The sequence below is a fragment of the Balaenoptera physalus genome, assembly GCF_965194825.1.
Source record: "Balaenoptera physalus genome assembly, chromosome: 7".
NCBI classification, from domain to species: domain Eukaryota; kingdom Metazoa; phylum Chordata; class Mammalia; order Artiodactyla; family Balaenopteridae; genus Balaenoptera; species Balaenoptera physalus.
In genome coordinates this window covers 26,180,171-26,195,483 of record NC_138886.1, presented here as the reverse complement: position 1 = coordinate 26,195,483, position 15,313 = coordinate 26,180,171, and the positions used below count along the sequence as shown (strand labels likewise).

At 49.2% G+C, this 15,313-nt stretch overlaps 1 protein-coding gene and 1 long non-coding RNA gene across 11 annotated transcripts in view; both read left to right on the top strand.

Moving 5' to 3' along the window:
* LOC309665087 overlaps positions 1-15,313 on the top strand; it is a 230,806-nt gene that overhangs the window by 80,026 nt on the left and 135,467 nt on the right. The gene's annotated exons all lie outside the window — the stretch shown is intronic.
* ZNF462 (zinc finger protein 462) overlaps positions 1-15,313 on the top strand; it is a 147,229-nt gene that overhangs the window by 62,622 nt on the left and 69,294 nt on the right. For 8 of the 10 annotated variants that reach the window (XR_014266179.1, XR_014266180.1, XM_082471162.1 and 5 more), the window contains exons 3-6: positions 477-6,055; positions 6,859-7,023; positions 8,608-8,894; positions 12,991-13,109. Coding sequence is in view for 8 of the 10 variants with exons in the window: in XM_082471162.1 (XP_082327288.1) it covers positions 477-6,055; positions 6,859-7,023; positions 8,608-8,894; positions 12,991-13,109 (6,150 nt within the window). In the remaining 2 variants the exon portion in view is untranslated. The remainder of the gene's footprint in view (positions 1-476; positions 6,056-6,858; positions 7,024-8,607; positions 8,895-12,990; positions 13,110-15,313) is intronic. The other 2 variants (XM_082471164.1, XM_082471163.1) reach the window with 2 other exon arrangements.

Genomic DNA, 15,313 nt, shown 5'->3' with positions numbered 1-15,313 from the left:
AACGCCGAGTCCTAACCACTGGACCGCCAGGGAATTCCCATTTGTGAGCCCTTTTTGTGGTTTGGGCATCACGTGTCTCTTCTTGAGTAGCCCAGGTTATTGTTCTTTCAGCTTCCTCTGTCTCTTAGCTTCCTTTCGATTTGGAGCACAGGGTAGTATCTTGGAAAGTTCTAGAACGAATATTGCAGTTTGTGAAACTTGCATTTTCATAGCTCTGTGGCACATGAATCGAGATGTGGAGACTCTTGCACCTGAAGCCGAGCACTGCCTTCCGTCCGTGAGAAGCAACGTGTTTATTATGTTCGTTAACGCTTCGTTAATACTCTTCAGGGCCTCATCTTGAGATGTTAGGCTTTTTGAATGTGATGTTTATTAATGAAGGATAATTGAAAAGAAAATGGATTTGCATGATTGAAACTCTTGACTCGCTTTTGCTTTGCTTTTCTCTTCCCACTTACCTTATGCTTTCTCTTCAGGTCAAAATGCAACTGCATTGGGGACCGGAAGTTACTATGGCCATAGTCCAGGATATTACGGTCAGCATATTGCCTCTAATCCCAAACCAACAAACAAGTTTTTTCAATGCAAGTTCTGCGTACGCTACTTCAGGTCAAAAAACCTCCTCATTGAACACACTAGGAAGGTCCACGGAGCTCAAGCTGAAGGGAGTTCGGCGGGACCCCCTGTTCCAGGATCCTTAAATTATAATATCATGATGCACGAGGGATTCGGAAAGGTCTTCTCTTGCCAGTTTTGCACATACAAGTCACCAAGGAGGGCAAGAATAATTAAGCATCAGAAGATGTATCACAAAAACAATTTGAAGGAGACCGCTGCTCCTCCCCCTGCCCCTGCTCCGATGCCAGACCCAGTGGTCCCACCCGTGTCCCTGCAGGACCCCTGCAAGGAACTGCCGGCGGAGGTCGTGGAGCGCAGCATCCTAGAATCTATGGTCAAGCCTCTGACCAAGTCTCGAGGCAACTTTTGCTGTGAGTGGTGCAGCTATCAGACCCCCCGCCGGGAACGCTGGTGTGACCACATGATGAAGAAACACCGCAGCATGGTCAAGATCCTGTCCAGTCTCAGGCAGCAGCAAGAAGGGACTAATCTGCCTGATGTGCAGAACAAGAGCGCCCCCAGCCCCACTTCTAACTCCACCTATCTGTCTATGAATGCTGCCAGCCGGGAGCTACCCAGCACTAACGTTTCCACCTTCAGGGGCTCCATCGGCAACTCCATCATGAGACCCAATTCTTCTTCCGCTTCCAAGTTTTCGCCCATGTCTTACCCTCAGATGAAGCCGAAGTCACCTCACAATTCTGGCCTCGTCAACTTGGCGGAGAGATCCCGTTACGGAATGACTGACATGACCAATTCTTCTGCCGATCTGGAAACTAACAGCATGCTGAATGACTCTAGTTCCGATGAAGAGTTAAATGAAATAGACAGCGAGAATGGCTTAACTGCTCTGGATCATCAGACAGCAGGCATGTCCGCGGAGCAGCTGATGGGCTCAGAGGGCAACAAATTATTGGAGACCAAGGGGATCCCATTTAGAAGATTCATGAATCGGTTCCAGTGCCCCTTTTGTCCGTTCCTCACCATGCATCGACGTAGCATCTCCCGTCACATAGAAAACATCCACTTATCCGGAAAGACAGCTGTCTACAAATGTGATGAATGTCCATTTACTTGCAAGAGCTCGTTAAAACTTGGGGCTCACAAACAGTGTCACACGGGTACAACGTCAGACTGGGATGCTGTGAATTCCCAGAGTGAAAGCATTGCTTCCCCGCTGCACGAAGGTGTCGTGTCTTACGAGAGCTCGAGCATCAATGGGAGAAAGTCGGGGGTCGTGCTGGAGCCCCTGCAGCAGCAACAGCCGCCGCCGCAGCCCCCGCCGCCCCCGCCGCCCCCGCCGCAGCCCCAGCCGCCGCAGCTACAGCCGCCCCATCAGGTGCCGCCCCCGCCGCCCGCACAGGCCCCGCCCCTGCACCCCTACAAGTGCACCATGTGTAATTACTCCACCACGACTCTGAAAGGGCTGAGGGTTCATCAGCAGCACAAACACTCCTTCTGCGACAACTTGCCAAAATTCGAGGGGCAGCCCTCCAGCCTGCCAGCGGACAGCGAGACAGACAGCCACCCCTCTTCCAGCAACACTGTGAAGAAAAGTCAGACCTCAATTCTTGGCTTGTCCTCCAAGAACAATTTTGTAGCTAAGGCCTCTAGGAAACTCGCTAATGACTTTCCTCTCGACTTATCGCCCGTGAAGAAGAGGACCCGGATTGACGAGATAGCAAGCAACCTGCAGAGCAGAATTAACCAAACCAAACAGCAGGAAGATGCGGTGATCAACGTGGAGGATGACGAGGAGGAAGAGGAAGACAACGAAGTGGAGATTGAGGTGGAGCTGGACCGGGAAGAAGAGCCGCCAGAGCCCATCCTGGAGGTGCCCACGTCCTTCTCAGCGCAGCAGATCTGGGCGAGAGACGCCCCTGAGCCCCAGAAGGAGCCCAACTTCAGAACTGTCACGCACGATTACAATGCCACCAACGGGGCTGAGATAGAGCTCACCCTTTCTGAAGATGAAGAGGATTATTATGGCTCCTCCACGAACATGAAAGATCACCAGGTTGCCAGCGCTACTCTGCTCAACACCCAGACGCCTATCTACGGAACTGAGCACGGTAATGAAAATGCGGACTTTAGTGACTCGGGAAGGCTTTATTATTGCAAACACTGTGACTTTAACAACAAATCTGCCCGGAGCGTCAGCACCCACTACCAGCGCATGCACCCGTACATTAAATTCAGCTTCAGGTACATCTTGGACCCCAACGATCACAGCGCAGTGTACAGGTGCCTGGAATGCTACATCGATTACACCAACTTCGAAGACCTGCAGCAGCATTACGGCGAACACCACCCAGAAGCCATGAACGTCCTCAACTTCGACCACTCGGACCTGATCTACCGGTGTCGGTTTTGTTCCTACACGAGCCCCAACGTCCGGAGCCTGATGCCGCATTACCAGAGAATGCATCCCACCGTTAAGATTAACAATGCGATGATATTTTCGAGCTACGTGGTGGAGCAGCAGGAGGGGCCGAACACGGAGTCCCAGACGCTGAGGGAGATCCTGAATTCGGCTCCCAAGAACATGGCCGCGTCCGCTGCCGTGGCCCGTGGCGGCGGGGTGCCAGCCCCGTTCCCTAAAAACACCCCTTCCAAGACCTTTCCTCCAGAATGTGAAAATCAGAAGGACCCCTCGGTCAGCACCGTCGTCGTGTACGATTGTGACGTTTGCTCCTTCGCGAGCCCCAACATGCACTCTGTGTTGGTTCATTATCAGAAGAAACACCCGGAAGAAAAGGCCTCCTACTTTAGGATCCAGAAAACCATGCGAATGGTGTCTGTGGACAGGGGCTCTGCCCTCTCTCGGTTGTCATTTGAGGTGGGTGCTCCAGTGTCTCCCAAAATATCCGCCATGGGTTCCCCACCCCCCCCGCCGCCCCCGCCACCAGACCTCGGTACCGAGCTTTACTACTGCAAACACTGCTCCTACAGCAATCGGTCAGTTGTGGGAGTCCTTGTCCACTACCAGAAAAGACACCCAGAGATAAAGGTTACCGCCAAATATATCAGACAGGCTCCTCCCACAGCCGCAATGACGCGAGGGGCCGATGGGCCCCAAGGCTCCCCCCGGCCACCGGCCCCCAGGCCGCAGCTCAGCCGCAGCGGCTCCGAGAGAGACGGCCCTCCCGCGGAGAGTGAGATGTTCTTCTGCCAGCACTGTGATTACGGGAACCGCACGGTCAAAGGCGTCCTCATCCATTATCAGAAGAAGCACCGAGACTTCAAGGCCAACGCGGACGTGATCCGGCAGCACACGGCCACCATCCGAAGCCTCTGCGACCGTAACCAGAAGAAGCCCGCCGGTTGCGTGCTGGTCCCCGCCTCGAACGTGGAGCGGGACAGAACGAAACTCCGGGCGCTCAAGTGTCGGCAGTGCTCGTACACCTCCCCCTACTTCTATGCACTGAGGAAGCATATCAAGAAAGACCACCCTGCCCTGAAGGCCACAGTCACGTCCATCATGCGGTGGGCATTTCTAGATGGCTTGATAGAAGCTGGCTACCACTGCGAGTGGTGCATCTATTCCCACACAGATCCCAACGGTTTGCTCCTCCATTACCAGAGGAGGCATCCCGAGCATTACGTTGATTATACGTACATGGCCACCAAGCTCTGGGCTGGGCCAGACCCATCCCCTCCCTCTCTCACGATGCCAGCTGAAGCCAAAACGTACAGATGCCGAGACTGTGTTTTTGAGGCCATCTCCATCTGGGACATCACCAATCACTACCAAGCGTTCCACCCCTGGGCCATGAATGGGGACGAGTCGGTGCTGCTGGATATCATCAAGGAGAAAGATGCTGTCGAGAATCCCCTCCCTCCGCCTGAAGAGCTCGTGGGCCCTGTGAATTGTGAAAACAGTATGCCTGCCCCGCTCCCCGAGCAGGAAGCTGAATGCCCCGAGGACGCCAGGCTTTCCCCAGAGAAGAGCCTCCAGCTAGCGTCAGCCAACCCTGCCATCTCCTCCACCCCGTACCAGTGCACCGTGTGCCAGTCTGAGTATAACAACCTGCACGGCCTTCTGACCCATTACGGGAAGAAGCACCCAGGCATGAAAGTGAAGGCTGCCGACTTTGCCCAGGATATCGACATCAACCCGGGCGCCGTCTACAAATGCCGGCATTGCCCCTACATCAACACCCGCATCCACGGTGTCCTGACCCACTACCAGAAGCGACACCCGTCCATCAAGGTGACTGCCGAGGACTTCGTGCACGACGTGGAGCAGTCCGCCGACATAGCCCAGAACGACGTGGAGGAGACGAGCAGGATCTTCAAGCAAGGGTACGGCGCCTACCGCTGCAAACTGTGTCCCTACACGCACGGCACTTTGGAGAAGCTCAAGATCCACTATGAGAAGTATCACAACCAGCCCGAATTCGATGTCTTTTCCCAGTCTCCCCCGAAGCTGCCCATGACCCTCGAGCCCGAGATAACCACTGAAGTGAGCCCCTCCCAAGTGTCCGTGACCGAGGACGAGGTGGGAGAGGAGCCCGTGTCCACGTCTCACTTCGCTACCTCGCACCTGGTGTCCCACACTGTGTTCCGGTGCCAGCTCTGCAAGTACTTCTGCTCCACGCGGAAGGGCATAGCCCGGCACTACCGCATCAAGCACAACAACGTGCGTGCCCAGCCCGAGGGCAAGAACAACCTCTTCAAGTGCGCCCTGTGTGCCTACACCAACCCCATCCGCAAAGGGCTGGCCGCCCACTACCAGAAGCGCCACGACATCGACGCCTACTACACCCACTGCCTGGCGGCCTCCAGGACCATCAGCGACAAGCCCAGCAAGGTGATCATCCCGTCGCCGCCCAAGGACGACGCCCCGCAGCTCAGCGAGGAGCTCCGGCGCGCCGTGGAGAAGAAGAAGTGCTCGCTGTGCGCCTTTCAGTCCTTCAGCAAGAAGGGCATCGTGTCCCACTACATGAAGCGCCACCCGGGGGTGTTCCCCAAGAAGCAGCACGCCAGCAAGTTGGGGGGCTACTTCACCGCCGTCTACGCCGATGAGCACGAGAAGCCGGTGCTGATGGAAGAGGAGGAGAGAGGCGGCTGCGAGAAAGCCGAGGTGGAGGGGAGCGAAGGGCAGGAGATCGAGTGGCTCCCGTTCCGCTGCATCAAGTGCTTCAAGCTGTCCTTCAGCACGGCAGAGCTGCTGTGCATGCATTACACGGACCACCACAGCCGGGACCTCAAGAGGGACTTCGTCATCCTGGGCAGCGGCCCCCGCCCGCAGAGCTCCGCCTACCAGTGCAAGCACTGCGATAGCAAACTGCAAAGCACGGCGGAGCTGACCTCACACTTGAACATTCACAATGAGGAATTCCAGAAGCGTGCCAAACGTCAGGAGAGGAGGAAACAGCTTTTGAGCAAGCAGAAATATGCAGATGGTGCTTTTGCAGATTTCAAACAAGAGAGGGTAAGGATATGTTTTGCTTTCCCTTCCCCCAGGAGGCCTCTCATCACTGGTGCCCACATGCACGTCTTCGCTGCCAGCCAAACCGCTACGGGCTTCCTAGTGACTTAGCCTGCCAGAGAGCTCAATAAGTCAATTAAACATTTCGAGCTTGATTATTCCCCCCCACGTTCTACGCTCATCCTTCTCCACGGCCCCGTCCCCCTCCCTCTCGCCCCTCCCAAGGTTCCCCAGGGGAGGGTCGGGTGGCTTTTCTGTATTTCTCTCTGCCAAGTAGCCTTATCCGAGGCCTAGTTACAGGACAACGCTCGCTCTCTTTCCCAAGGCAGTTGCGGGCCGTCTCTTGGTATCGTTAGCGCTTCTCAGCCACGTCTTGGTTTGCAGTGTCGGCTACAGGAACCTAACGTCTCCAGGAGTAGAGTTTTTTTGTTTTTTTGTTTTTTTCTTTTTTGGTCAAGAAGTTCGCTAATGGCGTAGCTATGCAACGTTTCACCTGCGTAGTTGAAAAATCGGTTTGAAAACCAGATAACTTGGTGGCAGTGACAATGAGGCTTCTGCACCGAGATCTTCTCTCTTCACAAGTCGTAACCTGTTTGGGTTCTGGACACTTCCGCAAACGCGTGCGCAGTGGGCAGCGCGCCTCGCCCCTGACGAATTTGTTATGTAAAAATGCTCGCGTGTTATCTCCCTTGGTTTTTAACCTGCTAATCTGCTTTAACGTAAAATCTGCTAGTAAGCTGCAAGAATAAATGCCGGCCATTGAGGGAGGGCTCGGAGTACTGATGGCTACCACTGTATTTTACCAGCCTTTTGGTCACTTAGAAGAGGTGCCAAAGATCAAGGAGAGGAAGGTGGTGGGCTACAAATGTAAATTCTGTGTGGAAGTGCATCCGACGCTCCGGGCCATCTGTAACCACCTCCGCAAGCACGTCCAGTACGGCAGTGTCCCGGCCGTGTCAGCCGCCGTGAAGGTGAGCACTGGGAAGGTCTGGATGAGGAGTCTTGTGTGTGAGCCCTTCGAGTGCCTAACTCACGCCGTTGCTCAGAGCCGCTCAGGAAAGGGCGACCCGAAATGTGGGCGTTCCTGAGTTATGCTGGGATCGGTCTGGCTTGTTTTGATTTCTTTACAGGTTGGATCCTCCTCATCTTCCGTGTTTCAACCCGGTTGCGTTTCGATCTGGTTGCCTTCCACGCGGATAGTCTGGTGGAAACAGAAGATCCGGGCCTCTCGGTACAGGAGGCTTTGGGTCTCCCTTCTGGGCTGCATTTAGTGCCACTAGATGTTTGCTTTTCCAAGCGGCCCGGGCTCTTGAGAGGAGTCCAGGGGGTTCTGTTCCCATCCGCTTCTGCTCCTCCCACTGCCTGACTTCTCGCTGTTCTCATCTGGCGACGGTGCAGAGAGCCCGGGAGAATCTGTCTTTTACTTCTTGTCCTGGGTCCCCGGAGGAGTGTTAAGAAACGTTAAATCTAAAACTGAAAGCCTTCAGGTCACAGTTGGCCCTGTGAGCCCTTTGACCTGATTTGTCTCCTCCATCCCCTCTCCCCCTGTGTGTTGCTTGACAAGCACCTTCTCTCTGCCCCCAACCAGTATTAGGCCACCTGGTTTGAAGATCATAATCCTAAAATGAGCCACTGTTTCAGTAACCAAGGCGCCATCCCTGCCTTCCAGGATATTGCTAACCACTTAGGGTTGAGCAGAGAAGTCAGTTCAGGGCTCTGCTCTTTCTCTCTGGATACGCGAATGCATTTCTGTCATCGGCCCTTCTTGATCTTGAGTCCTGTTTTGCCAATGTGGCATGGAGGCGAAGCTTCCGCTCTTCCCACTGAAGCCTGAAGCCTTCCGGCTGGCGGCACAACAGTGAGTGGCACCGGGACAGCATCAGTCAGCTTCTTGCCCGCCACCAGGGTGTGTGCCGGCCTTGCGTCCCATAATTGCTCGAGGGAGACAGCGGCTCTTCCCGTGTAATCAGTAATCCAAAGGAGCCACCTCAAACCAGGCTAGGCTGCTCCTTAATTTTTTGAATTGATTATACAGCAACCTTCGGTCAAGGGGCGATGTCACCGTCTGTGAGATGGGGATGAGCGTGGTGGCAGAGAGCTGGATCTTTCAGTTTCCTTCATTTCCCGAGGGTGTTCCAAGGCTCCCAAGTGCCCATACCATTCTCCTTTTTCCCCTTCCTTCCTCTCTTCCTTTCTCTGAGCCATAACCCTAACCTGCTTTATATCAGTTTCGGTAGGATCCCAATTTGAATTTTCTCCTTAAGATAGAAGGTAAGTGAGTGAACTGTCTTCAAAGTGGGAGAGCCGCTCCCTCACCTTTCCCAGACAGTAGCAACCTGTGTCCGGATATGTTGCCCTCCCATCACCACCACTGCATGAAGGATGGCAGTTGGGTTTGCCCTCCCTCTAGGGGGAGCTGGAGAGGCAGGGGAGGAAGCCTTAACAGGAAATGCTGATGAGTTTGGGAGAATGAAGGGAGAGGAGGAGAGCTGGGAGCAATGATGATGGATATTTATTTTGTTGGTGGGGCATGTGTGTGTGTGTGGTTCTCTTAGCAGGAGGCTGAAGACCCTTCCCACTTGTTCCTGGACGGACTGGAAGCAGCCAGAGATGCCAGTGGCGCCCTGGTGGACCGGGTGGCTGGTGAACACTGCTTGCTTGATGGAATGTTGGAGGATGAAACCCGGCCGGGGGGATACCATTGTAGTCAATGTGACAGAGTCCTGATGTCCATGCAGGGGCTGCGTTCTCATGAGAGGAGCCATCTGGCCCTGGCCATGTTTACCCGCGAGGACAAGTACAGCTGCCAGTACTGCTCCTTTGTTTCTGCTTTCAGGCACAAGTAAGTGCTCTCCGAGTGGGTGCAAGTGGTAACTGGGAGGAGGTGGAAGGCAGGAGAGCTTGGAGGCGTCTGAAGGCCCCTCTCGTGGTTCAGGCCTGCCGTTTAGTTGGCTGTGTTACCTTGAGCCTCTGTCACCTCACCTGTCAATTGGGGCTGAGAACAGGAGATTGTTGGCCTGACATCAGATTTGGCAAAATCAGGCATTTAGAAAACAAAATTGAAGTATAGTTAATTGACAAGGTTGTGTTCATTTTAAGTGTACAGCAGAGTGATTCAGTTATATACACACACACAAACACAGTATATATACGCATTCTTTTTCAGACTTTTTTCCATTACAGGTTATTACAAAATATCGAGTATAGTTCCCTGTGCTATACCGTAGGTCCTTGTTGTTTACCTATTTTATATAAAGTCGTGCAGCGGTCCCCAAGCTTTTTGGCACCAGGGACCAGTTTCTTGGAAGACAGTTTTTCCACGGGGCGGGGGGTTGGTTCAGACGGTAACGTGAGCGATGGGGAGCGGCGGAGGAAGCTTGCTTCACTCGCTCGCCCGACGCTCACTTCCTGCTGTGCGGCCTGCTTGGGGGACCCCCGAAGTAGTGTGTATCTGTTAATCCCAAACTCCTAATTTGGTCTCCCTAGCCCCCGCTATCCCCTTTGGTAACCATAAATTTGTTTTCTATGTCTGTGAGTCTATTTCTGTTTTGTAAATAAGTGCATCTGTATCATTTTTTTTTAGATTCCACATACAAGTGATATCATATGGTATTTGTCTTTCTGTGTCTGACTTACTTCACTAAGTATGATAATCTCTAGTTGCATCCCTGTTGCTGCAAATGGCATTATTTCATTCTTTTTTATGGCTGAGCAGTATTCCACTGTATATATGTATCACATCTTCTTTATCCATTCATCTGTCGATGGACATTTAGGTTGCTTCCATGTCTTGCCTATTGTAAATAGTGCTGCTGTGAACATTGGGATGCATGTATCTTTTTGAATTAGAGTTTTCTAAATTGGACATTTTCTTAAATGATAATTTTGGAGGTATTGCTATGACTTACACAAGGAAAGACCAGAGAGTAGATGAGTTTACTGGTGCATCTGTCAAACATTCATCCAGAACCTAACCATCATTTGAGGAAGTAAAGTTCCATTTGGGAAATTAAGTGGCTAAGGAGGTAAAATTAGGACTTTTTAACCCATATGACCAAAGGGTCATTGCTTGGCATTTTTAAAAAGACCTGGAATGGTAAAGAAGTTTATCGATGCCAGAGAGATGCTTGAAGTACAGGGTGGGTTGAGGAGAGGGAGCTTCCTGCTACCTGGCACAGCTTTGAAATTGAAAATTTGAGTTTCTGTGTGAGGCTTTTCGGGGTGATAGGAGGAGGGATGGTTCTGAGAAGAAACAACCTTTTGTTGCCTTTCTCTCACAACTGTATGAGAGAGAAATTTTCAATAACGTGTTCTACAGTCTTGGATGAAGGTGACTGATTGTGAGACTGACAAGCTGTTTATTTTTATCATAATTGAAAATAAGTGATGGGCTGCTTGCTTCTTAAAAAAAATAAAGTGCTAGTTAGTGGCTGTTGAAAGGCAGGAAGAGGTGATGCTTCCACAGAGGTTAGGATGGGTTGCAAACTCTTTTATGATTATACAGAGCCTAGTATCTAATCTTTGTCCTCAGATTCATGCCCTGGCCTCAAACTTGTGTAGTTCTCATCAGTTCAATAAGTATTTGTTGGACAGCAACTCTCAATGTTTTCTGACACACAGAACCTCAATAAATCATTGTGAATAAATGAATATGCCCTGTTGTTGAGGCTTTGGGGGAATATAAAGATGAATAGGACATGGTCGGTGATCTCAGGGAACTCAGGGTCTGGTCGGGTTATAAGTAAAGCAAGCACACAAATGACTTGGCAAAATAAGGCACGTCTTTAAAAAAAAATGTATCAATAAAATGCAATGAAGTTTCAAAGAAGGGAGATGGTACATCCATTTTGGAAGAATCGGGAAGGTTTTATGGAACAGGGAGCATTTGAGTCAAGTCTTAAAGTAGGAAGATAGGACTTGCCAAGTTTGGAAAGAACATGCAATGTGGAGGAAATGATGAGAGAGTAGGGCCCTGAGGAAGAGATCGATGCTTAGGGGGGACCAGCTGGCGGTCTAGTTGGACTAATTTTTTTTTTTTTTTTTTAAAGTTTGATATGTACATATGTTGTTCATATCACCACCATTTATTTATTTATTTATTTATTTATTTATTTATGGCTGTGTTGGGTCTTCGTTTCTGTGGGAGGGCTTTCTCCAGTTGCAGCAAGGGGGGGCCACTCTTCATCACGGTGCGCGGGCCTCTCACTATCGCGGTCTCTCTTGTTGCGGAGCGCAGGCTCAGTAATTGTGGCTCACGGGCCCAGTTGCTCCACGGCATGTGGGATCTTCCCTGACCAGGGCTCGAACCCCTGTCCCCTGCATTGGCAGGCAGATTCTCAACCACTGCGCCACCATGGAAGCCCTAGTTGGACTAATTTTTAAGTGATATGTAAAGGAATAGTAGAAGGTAAAGTCTGAATACCTGAGTAGAGACTGCATTTGGGGGTCTTTGAATGCAGAATTAGTGCTTTGTAATATACATTACTGGTACAAGGAAGACTCTGAAACGAGTAAAGGCATCTTAATCACTAACATTTATTGAGCCTCACTGTGTGCCAGGCACTGTGCTACGTGCCTTCAAGTATTATCTCATTTTATTCTCAGAACAGCCCTATGAGGTATGGTCCCATTATTATCTCCCTTTCATAGATAAGGGAAGTGAGGCCTTTTAATATAGAGGGGTTATGGAACTTGCCCAAGGCCACTTGGCTTATGAGTAATAGCTGGCATTTGATCTCAGGCAGTCTGACTCCATCACTTGTGCTTTTGAGTTGGAAAAAAGATGGGGGAGACCAATTAGGAGGCAGTGATAGTAGCTGATCCACGAAGTTAGAATGGAACTTTGGGAACAGTTGAGGGAAGGAGGATCTTCATGTCTTGGAAAAATTGGCTTACTGGAGGGGAAGAGGGACAAAGTACAGTACAAATGGCACGGAGGTTTCCAGGCTGGTTGACTGACAGCTTGGAAGTGTTCTTTCTACAAAGAAGGAAATGAAGAAGAGAATTTGTTTTGGATTTAAAAAAACTGACGTGTTTGTTTCAGGCTGGTTGAGTTTAAGATAGCTGAAGGACATTCAGCGGGAGGTGTCCTTAGGCAGTGTGGAAAGGGCTGCTTTGGAGCTTGGGAGAACGTTATATATTTAAATGTTAAGCAGTACTGTTCCCATATGAGTCATTTAGAATGGAATCTAGTTCTCTGGGGCAATGATACAAATTAGAACATCTTCCCACACCTCGTTTGGTAGATTTATTATTTTTTTAGAGTAGTAATTATTATGAAATACTGGGAAATTATAATTAAATAATTTCTTTATAAGTTGCTTCTGGAATACTGATGTACAGCAAACATGGTTTTATCAGAAGGCATGGCCAGCCTTTGGATCACATGACTTCCTGTAAACACACCTGCACTGGACCTCCATATTTAGAAAGACCTTGAAAATAGCCCATTGCAAGTGCCCTGCTCAAGTGTTCACAGCGGAATTAAGGTTTAAGAAGAAAGTCAGCCTTTTTTACATGCAAAATTTCTCTAATTCCCTTTTTTATTTTTATTTTTTATGGTATAAGTTCAAGGACTCTTTGATAGGCACCTCATTGACTTTTCAGAGAACTTAAATTTGTCCATATTATACCTTTTCTTTTTAGATGCCCTCTTCTACTTCACAGTGCTTTAGAGAAGGGAAAATAAGTCTACCAAGACCTGTTTCCATTGCCATGTCTCTCAATCCAAAAAAAATTTTGATCTCTTCTTTCCTTTAGCGTCTCCAACTCTTGCCAATTTGTGTTTGTTTTTTTTTTCCTCCTGTAAGCGCCATCCTTGGAAAGTAACAAAATGACTTTGAACAGCTTAGAAATGGGATTTCTGGAAAAGGGCAATGAGAAAATGTTGGATGCAATTTTTAATTTTGTCATTTCTTTTTTTCTTCTTCTACATCAAGTTTGGATCGCCATATGCAAACCCACCACGGACACCATAAACCATTCCGATGCAAACTCTGCTCCTTCAAGTCCTCCTACAACAGCCGGCTGAAGACACACATCCTCAAAGCTCATGCTGGTGAGTTGGTGTTCGTGGTGCACTAGTTCCCTGAGTTTGAAATTTAATAGTCTTTAGTGCGTGAAATTTTTAAGTCTCTTGCTCCATACACATGAGAATAAGTTTTCCTTGAGATGGTTGTGTATTCAGTTTTATTTTAATCTAATTTAAAAAAATTAAAGAATGGCCCAAAGGCAAAATAATACCAAGTACCATGTCACGCATGTCATAGTTGATTCATGCAACTAACACATACCTACTAACACATACCTACTGACAGATTCTTGCTACTCACAGGTTCTGTTTTTTAGAGAAAGTTCTAAATTACCTAGACTTTCTAATGGAAATGCAAGAATTGGTACATCTCCTGAAGATAATTTCCAACTAAAATAAAGTTATAATCTTGGGGACGTTCAAAGGGACAAAGAGACCTCAGGGTGTGTGAGATTTCTCATGAGATGCCCTTAGATGCATTTCCATATCCCAGATAAGAAATGACCCCTTGGGTCATGAGTGTCCAGGAGTTGTGCTGATCTCCATCACTCTATCATCCCATCTCATCGTGCTCGTCTCATGAACATCCCTTACCTACCAGTCTCTGTACTAATAAGCATGGAATATTCATCATCTCATTTAATCTTCAAGGCAGTCCCAAGGGGTAGATGTTGTTGTCACCCTCAGTGTCAGATGAAGCCACAGAGACTCAAAATCCAGTGTCCTGCTCAAGGCCACAGAGCCCATTCACTAAGAATTTGACTCCAGAACAAAAACCTACATCCTTGTCACTCACAGGATGCTGCCTCCCTCTCTCTTCTGCTCTTCTCCACTTGGCATATAATGGACGATGCCCACAGGTAGCTAATCAGAACTCATCCAAGAGAGGAAAGAGGCATGAGTAAGAAAGGCAGTGTGGCGGGTCTGGGGGCCTCCTCCCAGGATGTCCCCAGTCCTCTGAGAAGCCCGACACCACAGCAGCCTGTGGCCCTCTCAGAGGTGTTGTCAACCTTTGAGGAACTTACATCAAACAAAGGGAAATTGGGGAACCAATAGCTTTAGAATAGCTAGCGATACTGTCAGAGATTCTTCTAGAGATCCAGTCTCCTCCCTGAGTTTCCTCAGCTAAGGTGTTTAGAATTCTAGTTGAATTCTAGTTTTACATTTTTCAATCAACTAGAAGTCTTCTGTCTCATTTATTTGCTTCCCTTCCCTTATTAGCTTCCCTTCCCTTGTTAGCTTCTTATTAACTGCCCAGAACCCGAGTCCTTCACTTTTGTCATCTCCTCATCCCCTGTGGAAATACAGCCATGTCTCCGCTGTTTCCTGAAGGTTGGGTCCTGTTGAACTGGCTTAATGGAGTAAAACTACGGAAGCCTTCAGGATGCCTTAAGCCCACTGGGGGTGGGGGAGGGGATGGCAGATTAGCTATATGGGCTCTTCTCTATCTGTTAGTATTATTATATCTTCCAGAACATTTTACTAAAGTCCATGGAGTAAGAGGCTTCGGGGTTCAAACCACTCTTTTCTAACTGGTGTATATTGTAAATTATTCACTTGGGACACTATCCTGGGGAGTTTTTCCCCTAGATCTCAGCCTTGTCAAAAACACTTTACCAGTGGGAGTTGGGTAAGTGATTTGGCCTGTGGGAAAGACTTTTAAAAAGTAAAAGTGTCTAGCCACAGGCTACACACCGACTCCAGGGCATTGAGCTGAAGTGTATATTCTTGGAGCTGACCAAGCAGACTGGTCTTCTGTGCTCACTGGTTTGCAGGAAGGAAGCATCCAGAGAGAGAGAGGGTGAGAGCATCGTAATCCAGTTCTCCACACACCTTGAGCCGTTGGTGTCTATGACTTGGTCTTAGCCACAGAGAGTGGCTTGGCTTGGAGAAAGCCAAATCGTTTTCCAGAAGACTCTTGACTCATCTTGTCTGTTCTAGATGGAGTATTTATTTTATAGGGTAAAAGGTAGTGTGTACTAACCAGATCCCTGGATTTGAATTCTCTCTCAGGTTATGCTACTTATAATCACCCACCAGGGTTCATATAGCCAGGTTTGCACTGAAAAATTGAGAAATGGAATAAGGAGAGCAGTAGTATACAGTATGACATATATATTTATTATTTTAGTAAACACCATTATTCATGCCCAGCATTATCCTGTAGCTAACAGGTCATGGTCTGAGGGGTGTGGAACTGACTGGTGTTCTTGTTTGGGTCCTCTGACTTC